The 20,970-nt window shown below is 38.2% G+C and overlaps 1 protein-coding gene across 8 annotated transcripts; it reads left to right on the top strand.

The window, feature by feature from the left end:
* The first annotated feature begins 6,818 nt into the window (after positions 1 to 6,818).
* CLEC7A (C-type lectin domain containing 7A) lies at positions 6,819 to 19,790 on the top strand. Of its 8 annotated transcripts, none has more exons than XM_030939500.1 (8): positions 6,819 to 6,872; positions 7,915 to 8,084; positions 10,172 to 10,270; positions 11,647 to 11,784; positions 12,907 to 13,058; positions 13,178 to 13,234; positions 14,674 to 14,792; positions 19,376 to 19,790. In XM_030939500.1, exons 2-8 carry the CDS (start codon positions 7,952 to 7,954, stop codon positions 19,506 to 19,508), a joined length of 831 nt encoding a protein of 276 aa, XP_030795360.1. In that variant the 5' UTR covers positions 6,819 to 6,872; positions 7,915 to 7,951; the 3' UTR covers positions 19,509 to 19,790. The 8 variants fall into 8 exon arrangements, with proteins under 8 accessions (XP_030795360.1, XP_030795361.1, XP_030795362.1 ...); XM_030939501.1 differs by having other exon boundaries at positions 6,860 to 6,877; XM_030939502.1 differs by lacking the exons at positions 6,819 to 6,872; positions 11,647 to 11,784 and having other exon boundaries at positions 7,797 to 8,084.
* Positions 19,791 to 20,970: the final 1,180 nt, after the last annotated feature.

The raw sequence follows: 20,970 nt of genomic DNA, 5'->3' as shown, positions 1-20,970 counted from the left end.
AATGGCGTGAACCCAGGAAACGGAGCTTGCAGTGAGTCATGATCGAGCCTCTGCACTCCAGCCTGGGCGACAGAATGAGACTCAGTCTCAAAACAAAAAAAAAAGAAAGAAAGCTAGGTATATGATCTTATTCATTCATTTAATGTTGTTAATGCATCACTCTAGGCAGTGGGAATTGGTACTGAACAAGAAATGTTCCCTTCTTTCTGGGAACTGATGGTGGCAGAAATTTAAAATTAAAAATAAATGTACATGGTAATTATTGAACTCTAACAGGTGATCTTCATAGAAGTTAACTCCTAATGAAGATAATTCCTTAGCAATGAAGAAATGAAGAAGCATAGATGCCTGTTAGCAGAATGAAAGTGCCATTTTTATTATGAGACAGGTCTAGCCTGCAGAAAATTTTCAGTTTTACTTGGAAATGAATAAAATAGATTAACTTCCTCTAACTTACCTTGAAATTCCTAAAACGAAGCAGCAGATGGCACCATCACCTCATTCACGCCTGCGGATTTTGCTACATCATTTTGGTTAACTCATGCTGGCTTAGCTCAGCTCAAATACCACAGGGAATCTTTTTTATCAGTTTTTCTGTACTTACTTTATTTGCCATACAAGGATCCCAACAGAGATTTAAGACCCATTATCATATTACTGGTGAAGAAGCAAGCACAGAAAATTAAACAGTATATCTAAAGTCACACAGTCCATCAGTGACAGAGTCAGAAGCAGCAATGCCACATGCGGCATTTATTGGATAGCACATAGACTCTGAAATTCGAAGCTCTGCCAGTGACCTGAAGTTTTTTCCTTCTTATGTAATTTAATTCACCTGTATTGAGTTATTTCTTTTTTAAAAAATTATTTATTTATTTATTTAGCCTTAGTTAGTTTTGAGGTGAGGTCTCGCTCTGCTGCCCAGGCTGGAATACAGTGGTGCAATCTCTGCCTCCCGTGTTCAAGCAATTCTCTCACCTCAGCCTCCCAGGTAACTGGGATCACAGGGGTGTGCTACCACGCCTGGCTAATTTTTGTATTTTCAGTAGAGATGGGGTTTCACCATGTTGGCCAGGCTGGTCTTGAACTCCTGACCTCAGGTGATCCACCCACCTAGACCTCCCAAAGTGCTCGGATTATAGGTGTGAGCCACTGTGCCAACTTTTTTTTTTTTTTTTTTTAGACAGAGTCTCACTCTGGTGCCAGGCTGGAGTGCAGTGTCAGGATCTCACCTCACTGCAACCTCCTCCACCTACCGGATTCAAAGGATTCATGCCTCAACCTCCCGAGCAGCTGGGATTACAGGTCTGTACCACCACGCCCTGCTAATTTTTGTATTTTTAGTAGAGATGGGGTTTTGCCATGTTGGCCAGGCTGGTCTCGAACTCTCGGTCTCAGGTGATCTGCCCACAGCCTCGGCCTCCCAAAGTGCTAGGATTACTGTGCCCGGCCTGTTGTCTCTCTTTTTAAAAATGAATGGAATTTGTCAGGTGAATAGCTTCCCAATATTTTCATAGCTCAATTGCTTTTTTTCTAAATGAAATTGTATATAAAATTTTCACCTATCAAAAAAGCAACATCAGAGATGAGACCTTCCTGTTTGGCCTGTCTTGCATCACATTCTGCTATGCTTTTCTACTAAAGATAATGCTGAGTTATAGGATACAGAAGGAAAAAAAAACAATCGAGGTAACATATTTGACTGAAACATGGATGGCCAATAAAGTAGCAGAAGTGAATGCAATGGAACACAAAGGCACTATGGGTAAAATAAAGAAGGGTGACCCGCAGGTAACCTAAAGCAAACAAATAAACATACACAGCTGAATTTTGCTTCCTATGCCATTTTTTTCTTGACTCCCACATTTGGAGATGTTTTTCTTTTTCCTTCCAAAGTTTCTCCATTTGTACCCACATAGGAACAGTCTATTTAGAGGGTAGATTTTGCCCCCATGCCATTGCTTAAGAGTCTCCTGAAACTACCTCCTGCATTCAAAATGAAAATGGTCAGTTTGGGACTGAGTGTCCTTGGTCAACTGCCTTGTTCCTGCTTCTTCCAGTTTATCTCACTCGACCCCAGGACTCCTTTTCCCAGCTACTCGGGAGGCTGAGGCAGGAGAATCGCTTGAACCCAGGAGGTGGAGGTTGTGGTAAGCCGAGATGGCACCCCTGCACTCCAGCCTGGGCAGAAGAGTGAGACTGCATCCCACCGAAAAAAAGACAATTCAAAATTCAAGTAAATGATAAGTTTAAAAGTACCCAAACTTGGTTTCTTGAAAAATTCAATTAAATGAATTCTAAAATTCATTTAATTGAATTTTTCTCTAATTGCGTAATCTCAGCTCACTGCAACCTCTACTTCCCGGTTTGATTTAGCATTCAAATTGGAAGAGAAGTTTGATTTTTTTTTTTTTAATTGGGAAGGTACTTTGAAATGTTGCTATCTTCTGAGGACTTAACATATTTTTCTGCAGTGGTTCTTAAGTTTAATGCTTAACTTGGTTTTAATAATCTTGTGTTCTTTGTTATTTTTATTATTTTTTTGAGACAGAGTCTTGTTCTGTTACCCAGGCTGGAGTACAGTAGCACCATCTTGGCTCACTGCAACCTCTGCCTCTGGGGCTCAAAGAAATCGTCTCACCTCAGTCTCCCAAATACTTTGAACCACATGCACATACCACCATAGCTGGCTACTTTTTTGTATTTTTTTGTAGAGATGTAGTTTTGCCATGTTGCCAGACTGGTCTCGAACTCCTGGACTCAAGTCATCCACCTGCCTTGGCCTCCCAAAATGCTGAGATTACAGTCATGAGCCATTGTGCCCAGCCATAATCTTTTCTATTTAATTCATGTATCCATTTATTTCTATATATTTACATGTTTACTTATTTCTCTTCATTTATTTGTATGAGTTTTCAAGAAAGGCACATTAGACATGTACAAAATTGATATTTGTTTGAAAAGAATGCTACTTTTTGAGGTTTAATTCTGAGAATAAACACTACTATTTAATGCATATAGCAGTGAATGAGCAGACCGACTCAGCTATTCTTTTATTTTTTATTTCAATAGGTTTTGGGGAGCAGGTGGTGTTTGGTTACATGGATAAGTTTTTCAGCGGTAATGTCTTAGATTTTTGTTGCACCCATCACCTGAGCAGTGTACACTGTACCCGATGTGTAATCTTTCATCTCTCACCTGCCTCCCGCCTTCCCTCCAAGTCCCCAAAATCCACTGTATCATTCTTATGCCTTTGTGTTTTCATAGTTTAGCTCTCACTTATAAGTGAGAACATACAATGTTTTGTTTTCCATTCGTGAGACTCAGCTATTATGAAATCGGTTCTTTCAGCTATTTTATTGATGTAATATTCAATCTACCTCTGGATTCCATTAATTGTAATTATAATGTGTTTTTCACTTCTAATAACTCTTCTCAGATTGCTTATTTTTCCTTTTTCTTTCTTTCTTTCTTTTTTTTTTTTTTGTTTTTGTTTTCTATTTGAGACAGAGTCTTGCTCTGTCCCCCAGGCTGGAGTGCAGTGGCACAATCTTGGCTCCCTGCAAGCTCCGCCTCCCGGGTTCACGCCATTCTCCTGCGTCAGCCTCCCGAGTAGCTGGGACTACAGGCTCCCCCCACCATGCCCGGCTAATTTTTTGTATTTTTAGTAAAGACAGGGTTTCACCATGTTAACCAGTATGGTCTCGATCTCCTGACTTCGTGATCTGCCCGCCTCGGCCTCCCAAAGTGCTGGGATTACAGGCGTGAGCCACCGTGCCAGGCCTCTTTCTTTTTTTTTTTTTTTTTGACAGAGTTTTTGCTCTCATTGCCCAGGCTGGAGTGCAGTGGCACAATCTTGGCTCACTGTAACCTCTGCCTCCCGGGTTCAAGCGATACTTCTGCCTCAGCCTCCTGAGTAGCTAGGATTACCGTCAAGCGCCTCCATTTCTGGCTGATTTTGTATTTTTAGTAGAGACCAGGTTTCTCCATGTTGCTCAGGCTGGTCTCAAACTCCGAACCTCAGGTCATCCACCCACCTCAGCCTCTCAAAGTATTAGGATTACAGGTGTGAGCCGCAGCACCCAGCCCGACTGCTCTTTTTTCTTGGAAGACCCACTTGTTTTACGAATGCAAGTTTTCAACAAATCTCACTGAAAATGTAAATTAGATAATTGTTGTTTGTTTGTTGTCTTTTTCTGTTGTTGTTATTAGGTTGGTTTGTTTCTACCTGTTTCTTTCTTTCTTTTTTCTTTTCTTTTTTTTTTTTTTGAGATGGAGTTTCACTCTTGTTACCCAGGCTGGAGTGCAGTGGCATGACGTCGGCTCACTGCAACCTCCACCTCCCGGGTTCAAGCAATTCTCCTGTCTCAGCCTCCTGACTAGCTGGGATTACAGGCGCCCGCCACCACACCCAGATAATTTTTTGTATTTTTAGTAGGGATGGGGTTCCATCATGTTTGCCAGGCTGGTTTCGAACTCCTGACCTCAGGTCATCCACCCACCTCAGCCTCCCAGAGTGCAGGAATTACAGGCCTGAGTCACCATGCTCGGCCTTCCACCTGTTTCTTGCATTAACATTTAATGAGGGATATTTTTCTCTGAATACACAGACTATCTCTCCCACTGTCTTGACATATGAAGGGCATTGTTTTTCTAGTTTGTCAATGATTTGTGTAATTAACGTTTAATTGCTTTATTTTAGACAAAGAGACAAAAAAGGAGAAAAATGAGAATTAGACTAAAGTTTATGTTTATTGAAAAATTTCTTTGACAACTTAGAGAGTTAACTGTTTTCATAGGATTGTGATTAAATACGGGGAGACAGTTAAAGTCCCTATAGGGAAAGACTCCAGTTGGAGGCCTGATTTGATAGTAAAGACAGCTTCTTATTACTGACTGCAAGGTACTCCCCTTGTTATTGTTCTCTATTTCTCTATTTCTACTTAGGAGGACGACCCTTCTTCCTGGAGCCAATTTATTCACTCTTTGAGAAATTCCATGGTATCCCTTTGCAGAGGTGAAAGATTCCTTTTCCTCACTTATTGCTAGGTTCATGGCACCTATAATAAAACATAGATTAACAAGAGAATAGCATCCAAATTTGTTTAATAGAAGTTACCTGAACAAACAGACCTTGTTAAATTCTACTCAGCTTATTACCATTAGATTATACCCTTTTGTTCTCCAATCATACTTCTGCATAACTGTCCATAGAAATATTCAGTTTGCCCTGTGTCTTCATTTCAGAAGGTTCTCTTGTCATAAAACATTTATATGCTTTTGTTTTGTTCATCTGTCTTTTGTTGTAGGGGTCTCAGTCATGAACCTTGTGATGGGCAAGGAAAAGATATTACTTTTTCTCCCCTACATTGGACAAGGGGAGTATGATCTAATGGTAATAAAGTGGAGGGAACTTAGCAAGGCTAATTTGTTTAGATTCTTCTTGGCATCTCTGTGTCTTCAAAGATAAGGATGTTTCTTTCCTCTGGGAAAGGATACTTCTAGAATAAGGGTCTCATGATCTGCTTCAGGGCAGAAAGATGCAGAAAGGTGTGAGAGTGAACTTCCTGATCCTGCTGTTTTCTCAAATGCCAAGAATCCATATTTTGGGGCTGTGTGTCCTGAACCTCATACGCTGCCTTCCAAGCACTGCATTATAGAACTGAAAGACTGATGAATGTTGAGATTAAGATCCACATTACCGCTTTGCAACATATCTACAAAAACTTAGTAAAACTTTTGTGGCAGCTTAAGTAAGGTGGGAAGCTCATTTATGTACTCTCCTTGAGCTCTCTTCCATTTTGATAGGTGTTAGACCATGAGAACTGCAGAACCCTCATCATATGACAACTCCTCCCAAATCTCTGCACTAGAGACTTGGCAAACTCTAGCATGCCTTCTAGCAGCTTAAGGCAAGGTCCATACGATGACTCAGCTCTACTTAAAATGCCAGCTAAGGAAGCCCAATGCTGCTAGGAGAATTTACTTTTTGTTCCAGTCAAAACTTGGTAACAGATAGGCTCCCGAATTCCTTTTAGAGCAGTTACTTTAGAAATCTTACAGTTAGACCAGGTGCGGTGGCTCACGCCTGTAATCCCAGCACTTTGGGAGGCCAAGGCGGGAGGATCACCTGAGGTCGGGAGTTCAAGAGTAGCCTGACCAACATGGAGAAATACCATCTCTGCTAAAAATACAAAATTAGCCAGACGTGGTGGTGCATGCCTGTAATCCCAGCTACTCGGGAGGCTGAGCCAGGAGAATCGCTTGAACCCAGGAAGCGGAGGTTGCCGTGAGCCAAGATCATGCCATTTGCACACCAGTCTGGGCAACAAGAGCGAAACTTCATTAAAAAAAAAGAAAAAGAAAAAGAAAAAGAAATCTTACCGTTAAATTCTTTCTCTGCCCTTTGAGAAGCAAATCTACCACACAGAACTGCTTCTTCAAGGACTTGGGAGCTGTTTCTTTGAAATGCAAACATTCAGGGAGATAAATCTTGCTCTTTCTTTCATATGGAGCATAAGGACCAACTTAGCTGGGTGCTTCACCTCAACTGTATCACCATGTCCTTCTGTCATGTAGAGAGGCGAAGTTTCTCTCCCCTCTGGATAAGGGCCAATTAACAAATCCAGAGGGTCTAGTCACATTAACATTCCTTAACACCACTCAGTGCCTTTTCATTAGCACACTACACTTTAAAATGTCATCGGCTTTACTTTTGGGGAAGTTGAGTTCAGTTCAACAGGAAACAGTGCAGCTGTTTCCTATTGCAATAGTATTACCGAATAAAACCTGTCCTCACCACATTAACTAGTATCCAGATTTGTTGATCTTTGACAACACACAGATGTCTCCTGCACTCTACGGGCTTCAAGGTCTGGTAAATGAGTTGAACACCTCTTCAGTTTCCAGCAATGTTAGGTGTTTTCTATATTTCTTTGATTTGGTCATTACTATGGAAACTGAAAGAGAGGGAAAAAAATCCAACATCTGGCATAAGATTTCAGTCCCAACACCTTCCATAAGTTGTTCCTTGCAATATAAGTGTATGGAATGATGAAAGAGGCAGCGTAGCGTAACAGAAAAGACCATGAGTTTTGCAGCAAGAGTCAGCTTTGATTTGATTCCTTGCTCTAAATTTTTAAAATTAGCTTCTTAAACCTGATAAAAAGACTAAATTTTCTGTCTCATTTTTTCATTTGAAAATAGAAATAATAATGCCTACTATATAGACTTGGAAAAGTGAGATTGAACAAGAAAACATGTGCAACATGTGGTTCCTAGCTCATAGTAATCGTTCAATAAATAATTGTTATTTTGTGTTATTAATATCTGATAATTCTCAAAGAGATTTGTTTTCTCTGTCTCTCTGTCTGTTGTTACAACAATGCACCTCCTCATGCCATCCCTCATTTACCTATCTATATATTTCCTCTATTAGGCAATGTGTTTCTTCTTAGGTATCATTTTTCCTTGTATTCTAAGCTCCCACCAATTGAAAAGGTGGGCATTCAGTACCTGTTTCTGTAATTTAAAAACTACATGAATACATACATGAACAAAGTTACAACAAAGTTATGGTAAACTTAGAGCACCAAAACTGTAATAGTTTGCATAGGCTAAATTAATTAATGTCAGATTCAGTTGTGAGAGTAATGAAGGCAGCATAAGACATTAATTTATGCATTTTTTCTTATATTTGGTCTGAAACAAAGACTTATCTGCTATGCTACCTTTTAGTTTTCCTGAGTCAGCAGTCTCAGAAACAGGATCTAAAGGTACAAATGGAAAATTACCACAGCATAGTTTCATTTCCTGCTCTTGAATATCTGGCTGAACTACTTAAGCTTAATTTGTTAAACCCCAGTAACTACCTATCCCACATGATTTGACTCAGAGATCCTCTTTCCTCCACAGGCAGTCATCTCAGGAGCAGAAAGAAGAGAGCTCCCAAATGCTGTCTATTCAGGGGCTCCCAAGAGCAATGGAATATCATCCTGATTTAGAAAATTTGGATGAAGATGGATATACTCAATTACACTTCGACTCTCGAAGCAATACCAGGATAGCTGTTGTTTCAGAGAAAGGTATATATATATATTTTTTCTAATGTATGCCTTTAGCTCTCCCATTTGAAAAGATCCAAGGGGAGGCTGGGCACAGTGCCTCACGCCTATAATCCCAGCACTTTGGGAGGCTGAGGCGGGTGGATTGACTGAGATCAGGAATTTGAGGCCAGCTTGGCTAACGTGGTGAAACCCCGTCTCTACTAAAACTACAAAAATTAGCCTGGCGTGGTGGCACACGCCTGCAGTCCCAGCTACTTGGGAGGTTGCGGCGGGAGAATCATGTGGACTCGGGAGGTGGAAGTTGCAGTGAGCCGAGATCACGCCACTGCACTCCAGCCTGGGTGACAGAGCAAGACTCCATCTCTGAAAAAAATAAAAACAAACAAATAAACAAACAACAAAACAAAACAAAAAGATATAAGGGGAGAAAATTTGAGAGGCTTGTGATGTGTACATTTTTATGGATATACTTTTAAAGGGCTTCAGATGTCACTGAAGATAATTTGAATGCACCCTAAACTTTTTTTCATGAAAATTATTCAGTGACCAATTATTAGCATTTAAATTAATTATGTCTGATGGCAGAAAATACAATTTCTATTTTATATTGATATAGACATTTCATCAGTGAAGAATTGGTAATAAGTGGGATAATACACAAAGATAAAGGATTTCTGTATGAGTGACTTGTTGCTTGTTTGATAGAAAGGCTAGATTATGGAATGGAGGCCAGGAAACTTAAAGAAGTATATATATGAACAACATGGTTTTTTGTGGTAAGAGATTAAGTTGTTTTTAAACAAAAAACAATTATTGGTATACCAGTGAAGGAAAATATATTAATATATGGTGGATAAAAACATCCCATCGGCAGAACACAAGTCTTAAACAAAAAGTAAACGAAATGAAATAGAAAGAGGGGCTTTGGAGGACCTCTGTATTCACAGAATGGGCGATTTAGCCTACTCTATGTGACACTTCTATGAAATGTCCTGACAGTTTAGTCTCAGTGAAAAGCAGAAATACATTCTGGTTATGGCAATGTTAATACAAAATTAGTTCCCTATTTTCTTTGAGAGAGAGAGAGAGACCATTTGTCGGTTTTGACACCAGAGTTTGCTTTCTTCTGCTTTCTGATTATTCACATTGCACAAATATTTTCCTCTCAGTACTGATGTAACTCTTTTCTTGGGCAACCTATTGAGGAAGGGTGGAAAAAGTGGGTGAGGCAAGAGGTAGGGAGACACGTGCATATTTATGCATATGTATAGGCAAACGGTATCCTGTAACAACACACCTATAATATGCTAGCAGTCTCTAAACAAGGTGCTTTTATGCGTGTGAGCTCATTTAATTCCCACAATAATCCTTTGAGACATTATTACCCCGGTTTCACAAAGAGGAATAAAAAACAGCAAAGGGAGTAATTTGCCCTGGGTCATGCAATAAACATATGAAAAGGGAAAATTACCCTTAGTAATCATTGCTCTCTTCCCAACATTAAGCTATTTCCTCTGAGAATCAGTGGGATTTCAGGGATCCTACTCATGTCATGACCTGTAGATATCAATGTGGAGCTGAAATGAGGAGCATACAGATATCAAGGCAATGTGCTGAAATTATAATTGAAGAAGAGGTATTCTCACCAGGGGAGAAAAACACAGCGAATCCTTGATGACTAGGTAACCTAGGTAGTGATTAATAATTCACTTTAAAATTTGCCAGTATTTTTTGTTATTGTTGTTTTGTGTTTTGTTTTGTTTTTTTAACAGGGTATCGCTCTGTTGCCCGTGCTGCTCTGGAATTCCTGGGCTCAAGCAATCCTCCTGCCACAGCCTCCAGAGTAGTTGGGACTACAGGAGCTCACCGCCATGCCCAGCTAGTTAAATTTTTTCTTTCTTTTTTTTTTTTTTTTTTTTTGTTAGGGACAGGGTCTCCCTGTGAGCTTCTGGCCTCAAGCAATCCTCCTACCTCTGTCTCCCTTCTGGGATTACAGGCGTGAGCCACTGTGCAAGGCCAGATTTTTGATGAACTGCAGAATTGAAGTGCCCCACCGTCCGTCATTCTCTTTCTTTATTCCATTTCTGTCCCCTCTGGCTCCTCAGGATCTTGTGCTGCATCTCCTCCTTGGCGCCTCATTGCTGTGATTTTGGGAATCCTATGCCTGGTGATACTGGTGATAGCTGTGGTTCTGGGTACCATGGGTGAGTATTTGGTGGAGAAGATCAACAACAACAACAGACAATTTAGTAAGCAATTATTATGTGCCAGGCACTCTTTTAAGGGCTTGACATGCATAATCTACTTTAATTTGTATGTAATCTGGTTTTGTCTGTATTGGGTTGGAGCTGTTAATGCCCATTTCACTTATAAAGGGTGTGAGAGACTGAGAGGTTATTTTACCTTTCCAGGGTTATAAACTAGTTAGTGGTGGGACCATGATTAGAAATGTAGGCGATCTAGGCCGGGCGCGGTGGCTCAAGCCTGTAATCCCAGCACTATGGGAGGCCGAGACGGGCGGATCACGAGGTCAGGAGATTGAGACCATCCTGGCTAACCCGGTGAAACCCCGTCTCTACTAAAAAATAAAAAAAAAAAAACTAGCCGGGCGAGGTGGCGGGCGCCTGTAGTCCCAGCTACTCGGGAGGCTGAGGCAGGAGAATGGTGTAAACCCGGGAGGCGGAGCTTGCAGTGAGCTGAGATCCGGCCACTGCACTCCAGCCTGGGCGACAGAGAGAGACTCCGTCTCAAAAAACAGGAAAAAAAAAAAAAAGAAATTTAGGCGATCTGTCTAAAAAACTCATACTCTTAACTACATTGCTCTTCTACCTCCCTTGCATGGCTGGTTTCAAAGCTATAGAATTCAAAGGATAATAAATTAATGGAAGGAAACACATGGAGCTGAAGAAGAAAGTCCAATATGGTGCTGTCTTCCTAATGAAATAAATTCACTAAATGGACATTAAGCTGTTTTTATGAGTCACATTATTTAGGGAACTTATTTCTGATCTTTAATAGAAACACCTTTGAATAGACCAGAAATTTCCTGAGGCACTTGGTCTTAAGTCGATATTTTGTAACGGATGAATTTTTTTTTTTGATTTTATATCACATGCAATCTGTTGTTAAGCACCTTCATAGAGTCTTCATGACATTTCTTAACTAGTCAGATGCACTTAGTCAAGTGCATTCTATGTTATAGGTACTGGGCAGTTTCTTAAGGATCTCTCATTTTTAAGTAATAGAAGAAAGGTGAAAGATGTTGCTATTTCAAATCTGCCATGGGTCCAGTTGACTCTATGACATTTGCCTCTTGCTGCCTCCCTCATTCTATTTCTTCTTCTCTACATTCTTTTTTCTTTCTTTTTTTTTAACTATACCTCCTTTATGAAAGTTTATTTCTTTTCATGTATTCTATCAATCAATCATCTTTACCTCTCCACATAAATGTATCATCTATTTATCATTAATCAGTAATGTATTCTTTTATTCCAATAACATATGGGTTTCGGGATTTTCATTTTCAAACATAGAAGAATGACTTTTTTTCTGTCACTATTATTGTTGTTGGTATATGAAGCTATTTGGAGACCCAATTCAGGAAGCAACTCATTGGAGAATGGCTACTTTCCATCAAGAAATAAAGAGAACCACAGTCAACCCACACAATCATCTTTAGAAGAGAGTGTGACTCCTACCAAAGCTGTCAAAACCACAGGCAAGGGCATAATTAAAGGATGGAATCTTGATTCAAGAGGGTTAATTGTTGGTGCTGAGGCCTGGGGCAGGGGTGTAAGGAAAATATGCTTAGATTCAATGATTGTACATTTAAGGCAAGCACACATATTAGTATTACCTTAGTGTAATATATCCCTGTCATATATACAATAAGGTGAAATTGTAAGTACTGTATGCACTTGGCTGAACAGTTCTAAATTGGACTTTATTAATTTTTAAAATCAGTAACCAATTTATCACTGGCTATATGCTTAGATCTACAGGAGATCATATAATTTGATACAAATAAAAGAAAAGTGTTCTCTCCCCTTACGGAATTGACATTTTTAATGCAATACAGTTAGAATAGAAAATATGACATTAGAAAGGAAGCATGACAGGGAGAAACGAAAGAAGGGAAAATGTTGCCAAGAATAAAGAAGCTATATTAAAAATATACAAAAGAGGTAGACCTAATACACATGTTCCTGAAAACTCATCAAATTTTTTTAATCATACACTTTCATTTACTTAATTACAATTCTATATACACTTGACCTTTACTTCTATTTGCATCATAATTGACTATGACTTAATGTTTTCACTTTAGTTTTTCATCTCTGGACCCATACCTCCTCACTATTTTTGTTAAGTAGCTAATAACATATAAGAGAGATAGTGTGTAATATGAATGGCTGATCTATACTTTTTTCATTTGGAAAGTCACATTCTGAAGTAGATCTTACATCATAAAATCAGTTAAGTAGCAATATGAAATTGCTGTGTACCTCAATGATTGATTGCGAGTGGAATTATTTTAAGGAGTTATTAAGGAGAAAGGTAGTTTTGAGCTAAATTAGAAGGAATAGAAGACAAATCAAGAAAAAAAGGATGGTTGGCTGCCTAAAATACTATTTATAGCTAATTCATTTTTAAATTCTAAGTGAATAGGAAGATTTGAATGTATTCTCATCTGTAAAATCATATCTTTTGAATTGAAAATGAAATATAATAATGGCAACTCATTGGTTATTTCATAAGTGTCCTTAAGATGAATGGTGTTCACACTAAAAGAGTGAATTGGTGTGCTATGAACCTCATGGTACTAATCTTTTATTTCCAGGGCTTCTTTCCAGCCCTTGTCCTCCTAATTGGATTATATATGAGAAGAGCTGTTACCTATTCAGCCTGTCACTAAATTCCTGGGATGGAAGTAAAAGACAATGCTCTCAAGTGGGCTCTAATCTCATAAAGATAGACAGCTCAAAGGAATTGGTAAGTGTAAACTTCTGTTGCAATTATCTGTGGTCTGTATCCAGAAGGAAAATAGAGGGAGATTCCAGGTAATGACAATTTTTCCTAAAACGAAGTCTTTTTTTTTTTTTTTTTGGCAGAATCTCACTCTGTTGCCCAAGCTGGAGTGCCATGAAGCCTCGACATCCCAGGCTCAAGTGATCCTCCCACCTCAGCCTCCTGAGTAGTTAGGACTAGAGGGGACACCACCATGCTCATCTAATTTTTTTTTTTTTTTTTTGTATTTTTCATAGAGATGGAGTTTCTCCATATTGTCTAGGCTCGTGTCAAACTCCTGGGCACAAGCAATCTGCCCATCTTGATCTCCCAAAGTGTTGGGATTACAGGTGAAAGCCACCACACTCGGCCAAAAGTCATTTTTAATATCTCTATAATTATACTCATAGCATGCCTCAAGCACATACAGTGCATAATATATACTTTTATTTTTATTTTAACTAATTTTATTTATTTATTTTTAACTAATTAAAAAAAAAAACTGTGTTTCACCTTAAAACAAATCCTTTCAAACACACTCCATGTATGCATGACTGCAATAATCAGGCCATTATCCATTTTTGTGTGTTTGTATTTCAATAGTTAAATTTGGTGGAGTAAAGTAGAAAATTATCCTCCTTGTCATCATAATTATCAAGAAAATGGCAACAATGATAATATATGTTTAGAAATTATTTACTCTTTGCAAGATACTGGGAAAGGCAAAGAGGGTTAAAAAATAACCCTGCTATCACAGGACACATATAATCTTTTAAGTAAAAAGAAAGGAACTCAGCAGCTATTAAAAGTTAAATATTTGGCATTGGCAATAAATGCTATAGGAGTTTAAAGAGATCCCCGTGTTGCTAAGAAGTTTTCAGAAAAAGTGGCACTTGAATGAAGGGTAGAGCTTAGATGAGGTACGAGAAGGGGTTTATAGGAAACACTCTACATTATAAATCTAAACCAGTCTATAATTTCTACATCTACTTTCACTATTCTATTTTGTTTTTGTTTCTGTAATGTCTTACCCAGTAGTAATAATTTATGTTAAAGTTAATGGAACTACATGTATGGCAAAGAAAGAGTATTGGGTTACAAGTCTATCTGACTTTTAGGCCAGCCTATAATTGAAAATAAATTGTTATAGATTTGTAAACAATTCAGATATCTTCGCTGAATCTCAGATTACTTATTCATAAAATATGCAGTTGGACTAAACTGTTTTTAAGTTGTTACCTAACTCTGAGAAGTATTTCTTAACAAAAGTAGCATCAATTTATTTCTTCAATTGGAGAAGACAGTGGCTAATCATCCATGAAAACTGCCTAGGGGGCCTGTCATCTGGGATTTTGTCAGATAGCTTGAATGGAGGCAGTACCATCTTCACATTATAAATCTATTCTTTTGGAAAATTAAATGATAATTACTTTAAATAAATAAGATAGGCCTTATGAGACATTCAATGACAGGTTGATGTCAGGTTAGGCATGCATTCTTTACCAAAGTGATTCGATCAGTTGCCTTTTTCTCAGTGTCCATGATAATGGTGTCTCTCTCTCTCTCTCTTTGTTATATATTTGTATATGTTTTGTTACAGGGATTTATAGTAAAACAAGTGTCTTCCCAACCTGATAATTCATTTTGGATAGGCCTTTCTCGGCCCCAGACTGAGGCACCATGGCTCTGGGAGGATGGATCAACATTCTCTTCTAACCTGTAAGTGTTTGGAGAGACAATGCTTCATCCTCTTTCTCAGAGAGGTTTCCACCTCATCTATGAAAACCTCTGTCAAGCAGCTAAGAACCTGATTTGCTGACCATATATGAGAAAGAGAGAAAGAAAGATATAGAAAAAGAGAAAGAGTGAGCTACGACAAAAGGAGAACGATGAGGAGAACCTTAGAGTGAAAAGGAGCGAGGCCATCTAGCAGCATCAACATAGCTGTTCTTCTGGTTTTCTTACCAGGGAGGCATCCAACATGTGTGAAGTTGTCCAGGCAAGGAGCAGTCACTGTCAGTCAGTGTAACCCCCTGGTTAAGAACATGGGTTTTTGAAGCCAGACCTCAGTTTGGGTTAATAATTACCCTACTCACTGATTGTGTGACATTGGGGATAAGTCACTTTTCCTCTATGAGTTTCATTTTCCATAAACAAGAATAGAAAGTTACTCTTGGCCGGGTGCGGTGGCTCACACCTGTAATCCCAGCACTTTGGGAGGCCCAGGTGGGCGGATCACTTGAGGTCAGGAGTTTGAGACCAGCCTGACCAACATGGTGAAACCCCATCTCCACTAAAAAATGAGCCGGGTGTGGTGGCATTTGCCAGAAATCCCAGCTACTCGGGAGGCTGAGGCAGGAGAAGTGCTTGAACCTGGGAGATGGAGGTTGCAGTGAGCTGAGATTGTACCATTGCACTCCAGCCTGGATGACAGAGTGAGACTCCAGTAAGACTCCAACTCAAAAAAAAAAAAAGAAAGAAAGAAAGAAAGAGTACTTTCCTCTTAGAATTGTGAGATGGGTATAAAAGTAAAATAATTTAGCACAGTGTCTTGTACATAGTTAATGAGCGATATTATTAAGTTAAAAAGCAACCACATTTTTGCATTTTGCATTTTAAAAAGATATTTTAAACGTATTTCACATTTGCACGATTATACATTATTCCTTACTATGTGTTGGTCTTTGTCACTGCAGTTGTCCTTCATTTGCTTTTTAATATCTGCAGAATATGAAGTATGTCCCTTTTAAGTTCTTATTAGCGTGTGTATGTGTGTGCACACCTGTGTGTGTTTTTTCATCTCAGTAGGAGTATGGTTCGATTTAGTTTTTCAAAGAAAGTAACTTTTAACTTTGTTGACTCTGCCTCTTTTTATTATTTCTTTCATTAACTTTGATTCTAGTCGGTATTACTTCCTTTCATCTAATTTATTTTTTATTTTATTTTATTTTATTTTATTTTTTTGAGACGGAGTCTTGCTCTATTGCCCAGGCTGGAGTGCAGTGGCGATCTCAGCTCACTGCCAGCTCTGCCTCCTGGATTCACGCCATTCTCCTGCCTCAGCCTCCCAAGTAGCTGGGACTACAGGCTCCCACCACCACGCCTGGCTAATTTTTTGTAATTTTAGTAGAGACGGGGTTTCACTGTGTTAGCCAGGATGGTCTCGATCTCCTGACCTAATTTATTTGTTTTAAATTTGCTATTCCATTTCAAACTTCTTGTATTGGGTGCTTGACTCATGAATTTAAGCCTTCCTTTATCTCAAGTATGTAGATTTAAAGGCTATAATTTTAATGTATTTTCATTGTCATTCAGTTCAAAATACTTCCTGATTTCCACTGTGAGTTGCTCTTTGACCCAGGAGTTATTTAGAAATGTATTTCTTAATTTACAAACATACGGGTTTCTAGTTATCTCTTTGTTTTAGGTTTCAGGCTTAGTTCCACTGTGATCAGAGAACATGCTCCACGTGCTTGTAGTTCTCTGATTTTTACGTGCTTCTTCCTCTTTCCGTATGAAGAGAATTGTGTTGAAATCTTCCGCTGTGATTCTACTTATAGTTCTGTAAACATTTGAATCGATGTGTTGAAGCTGTGTTATCAGGCACGTAAAGATGTAGAATTGTTACTTTTTTTCCCTTTCTTTCCTCCTTTTTGGACTTATTTAACACTTTTTTTTATTCTTTTTTTTTCTTTTCATTTGTAATGCACTCTTTCATGTCTTTTACATCTCTTTTACTAATCTTTTAGTAGTTTTCCTAGGAATTACACATGTATACTTCACTCATCAAAGACTAATATCAACTGACATTTTTATGTTCTTCCTGACCAATATAAAAATCATAGAGCATTCCTTTACTCTGTTGACTCCCTCCTCAATTTATATGGTATTATATTAATGTATTTATTTTTATTTTATCTCCCAGGCTGGAGTGCAGTGGCGCAATCTTGGCTCACTGCAACCTCTGCCTCCTGGGTTCAAGCGATTCTCCCACCTCAGCCTTCAGAGTAGCTGGGACTAAAGTTACGCCTCACCAGCTAGGTGTGGTGGCCTGCGCCTGTTATCCCAGCTACTCGGAGGTTGAGGCGCCAGAATTTCTTCAACCGGGGACCACTGTACTCCAGCCTGGGTGACTGAGCCAGACTCAGTCTAAAACAAACAAACAAAAATAGACCTTGGGCCGGGCACAGTGATTCACGCCTATAATCCCAGCACTCTGGGAGGCCGAGGCGGGCGGATCACTTGAGGTCAGGAGTTCGATACCAGCTTGACCAAGATGGTGACACCACATCTCTACAAAAAAAAAACAAAAAACAAAAAACAAAACACAAAAATTAGAAATGGTGGTGCACAGCAGATTTATGCAGTTAGTATTCATTTCAGTTTGCCCACATATTTGATTTTACTTGTTTATTTCTTTCTTCCTTTCCAACTGCACATTTCAGGTATTTTTTCTTAAGGCTGATATTTCCAATAAGTATAGGATTAGAGGTTGGTTGTTTTTTCTCTCAGCCACTCAAATATATTATTCCACTGTTTTCTGTTTTTTATTGTTGTTTTTGAGAGGTCATCTGTTTGAAGGTAACACATGTTACTGAAAAATTCTCAACCATACTTGCTTCATATTTTGCTTTGACCCATCTTTTTTCCCTTCTCCTGGAATCTCAGTTACATTCATTACAGACCCGTTGACACCATCCTATATGTTTCTTTTGCTTTTTCCTGTGTTTTCATTCTTTTTTAGCTTTTTGCTCCAATCAATGTAATTACCTTTCACATATCTTCCAGTTCATCTATTTTTTCTCATCTGTGGCTAATCTACTGTTAAAAGCCTCTATTAAGTTTTTTATTTTGTTTGGTGACATTTTCAGTTTTATAATTTTAGTTCGGTTCTTTCTCAAATCTATTATTTCAACACTTATACTTCTATTTTTTCTTCCAGTATTCTTAGTATTATCTTAACTTTCAGAATACACTAACCATAGTTGTTTTAGCTTGTGTCTAATAATTCCAATTTCCTATATGTATCTGTTTCTGTTTCTTTTCCTATTTTTGTTTTGTGTTGATTAGTTTTCTTTTATGTCAGATTGCTTTTTATAGGGTTGTTAACATTGTATCTTAAAATCTTTGCAGAATTAATTTGAAGTGTTTTTTCATTTGCCTCTGTTCTCACCACCGGGTCTGTTCACCCAATAGTGTGAACAGTACAAACCGCTGAGTATAATCACTTAACTGTTTTACTTCTACTAGGCTATGCACAGTGAATTTATTAACAATCAGCCAAATGTATTTTCTACTTTTTTATAACACTTGTTTGTCTTGAATTTTCTTTTGCTATTTTAAATGTATGGCTAGAGGACTCTTTCTGTAATCACAAGCAGGCCCAAGTTAACATTTTGATGTGTTTATGTTACTACTCTTTGATTTTCTGGGTGGCATTTATTTAATCTAGCTGTGTCTATGCCCCCAAAATACTTAGAGATCAAGGAAAATTTTTTAAGGAATAATGCTGGTCAGAGTTCTCCCTGAGGTCTGAATCTAAGTAGTTAATCTTAGCCTTAGTCATCTCTAAAGCAAAGTTTTCTCAATCTTCCAACCTCAGGGTCAAGAAGGAGAGATAGATACCCAGGACGAAGAGTGCCAAGTCATAGCTTTTGCACTGAGGTTCAGTGATGCTCTTTGAGCTTGACTAGTTAACACTGCTGCTTCAGGAGACTGAAGACCAAATTGAACAGGACCATACTTCCATTTACCAGTGTTGATTTCCATAACTGTCAAGCATTGTATTGTAATGTAATTCTCCTTCCAGGATACATTAAAATATGCAGAGTTGTTTGTGCTGCCTTTAAATGGCCTGGGCATCTCTGATTCTTTTTTCAGTTCTAGATCCCTTTCAGCATTAATGCTTCTGCTTGGTCTATTCATTAAGTATATCCAGTAATAATTTCATTAAACTGTTGTTTGATTTGATAAAGAAACGTTTAAGTAATAGGCTGAAAGATATATAAAGAACTTTTTATAGAATATTAAATAATTTTCCTTCTTTGTCAGGAACATTTTTTAAGTTTATGCAGCTAGTAGTATTTCTTGAAAAAAATTAAGTTATTTTTCTGCCTTAATAATGGAGACTATTCAATTAACCACTTGAGATTCACAACAATTTAGATTTAAGCCTCGTTTTCCAATAATAGGAACACTTCAGAAATCTTTTCACCGATATCCTTACTAATTTATTTGAGCGCCATGTAGACAGTATTCCTTAACATTTGTTCTAATTACCTCACTGTATTCTATTTTAACAGATTTCAGATCAGAACCACAGCTACCCAAGAAAACCCATCTCCAAATTGTGTATGGATTCATGTGTCAGTCATTTATGACCAACTGTGTAGTGTGCCTTCATATAGTATTTGTGAGAAGAAGTTTTCAATGTAAGGGGAAGGGTGGAGGAGGAGAGAGAAATATGTGAGCTAGTAAGGAGGACAGAAAACAGAACAGAGAAGAGTAACAGCTGAGGTCAAAATAAATGCAGAAAATGTTTAGAGAGCTTGGCAAACTGTAATCTTAACCAAGAAATTGAAGGGAGAGGCTGTGATTTCTGTATTTGTTGACCTACAGGTAGGCCAGTGTTATTGTTTTCCTTACTAAATTCCTAGACATGGAATCAGGGCAGCTAAACTTGAATTTTTTTTTTTTTTTTTTTTTTTTTTTTTTTTTTTTTGAGATAGGCTCTCACTTTGTCACCCAGGCTGGAGTGCGGTGGCACAATCTCGGCTCACTGCAGCCATCTCTTGCCTCAGCCCCCCAAGTAGCTAGGACTGCAGGTGCATGCCACCATGCCAGGCTAATTTTTGGTGTGTTTTTGTAGAGACTGGATTTTGCTATGTTGACCAAGCTGGTCTTGAACTCCTCGGCTCAAGTGATCTGCCCACCTTGGCCTTCCAAAGTGCTGGGATTACAGACATGAGCCACCACACCTGGCAGCAAGCTTGAATTTTCATTCTGCCATTGACTTGGCATTTACCTGGGGTAAACTATAAGCAAGTCTTAATTTCTGGCTCCATCAGAGTTGTTTTTGTGCTCAACAATGCCATTGATGCAAATGGTGTGTTGCCATGATTTGACCCTCAACTTCTAGCAGTATATCAGATATGAACTGAGGGTGAAATACATTTCTGAGTAACGAAATGAAATGGGAAAAAATCTTCACCACAATCAGAGCAATTTTATTATTTTCATCGATCTGATCATAATTACGATTATCATCTTTAAAAAGCAGGAACTCCTACTTTTTCTTTATCAATTAAATAACCCAGAGAGTACGTCTGCCGTGTCTCTAATAGAATCTTGTATAATATGTAGTTGTAGGGAAACTGCTCTCATAGGAAAGTTTTCTGCTTTTTAAATACAAAAATACATAGAAATACATAAAATCTGATGATGAATATAAAAAAGTAACCAATCTCATTGGAACAAGTATTAACATTTTGGAATATGAAACATGTTTTATTAGTTTTGTGATATACTGTTTTATAATTTTGACTTTTTAAATTAATTACTGTAAAATGGTATTATTGGAATGAAACTATATATTTTCTCATGTGCTGATTTGTCTTTTTTTTTCATACTTTCCCACTGGTGCTATTTTTATTTCCAATGGATATTTCTATATTACTGGTGAGGCATTTACAGTCCTCTAATGTTGATTAACATGTGAAAAGAAATTGTACCAATGTCACTAAATTATTCACTTTAAAATGGCTGTTTTTATGTTATGTGCATTTCATTTCAATAAAAAAAACTCTTATCAAAAAACCCCTGGCCTCTAAATTATGTGCCTGTGTGTCACAATCCCTATCACAATTTGCCCTCTCCCCAGAAATGATGATGAATTTGG

This window comes from Rhinopithecus roxellana, chromosome 10 (genome assembly GCF_007565055.1).
Source record: "Rhinopithecus roxellana isolate Shanxi Qingling chromosome 10, ASM756505v1, whole genome shotgun sequence".
Classification (NCBI taxonomy): domain Eukaryota; kingdom Metazoa; phylum Chordata; class Mammalia; order Primates; family Cercopithecidae; genus Rhinopithecus; species Rhinopithecus roxellana.
This window is presented reverse-complemented; position numbering and strand designations above follow the sequence as displayed.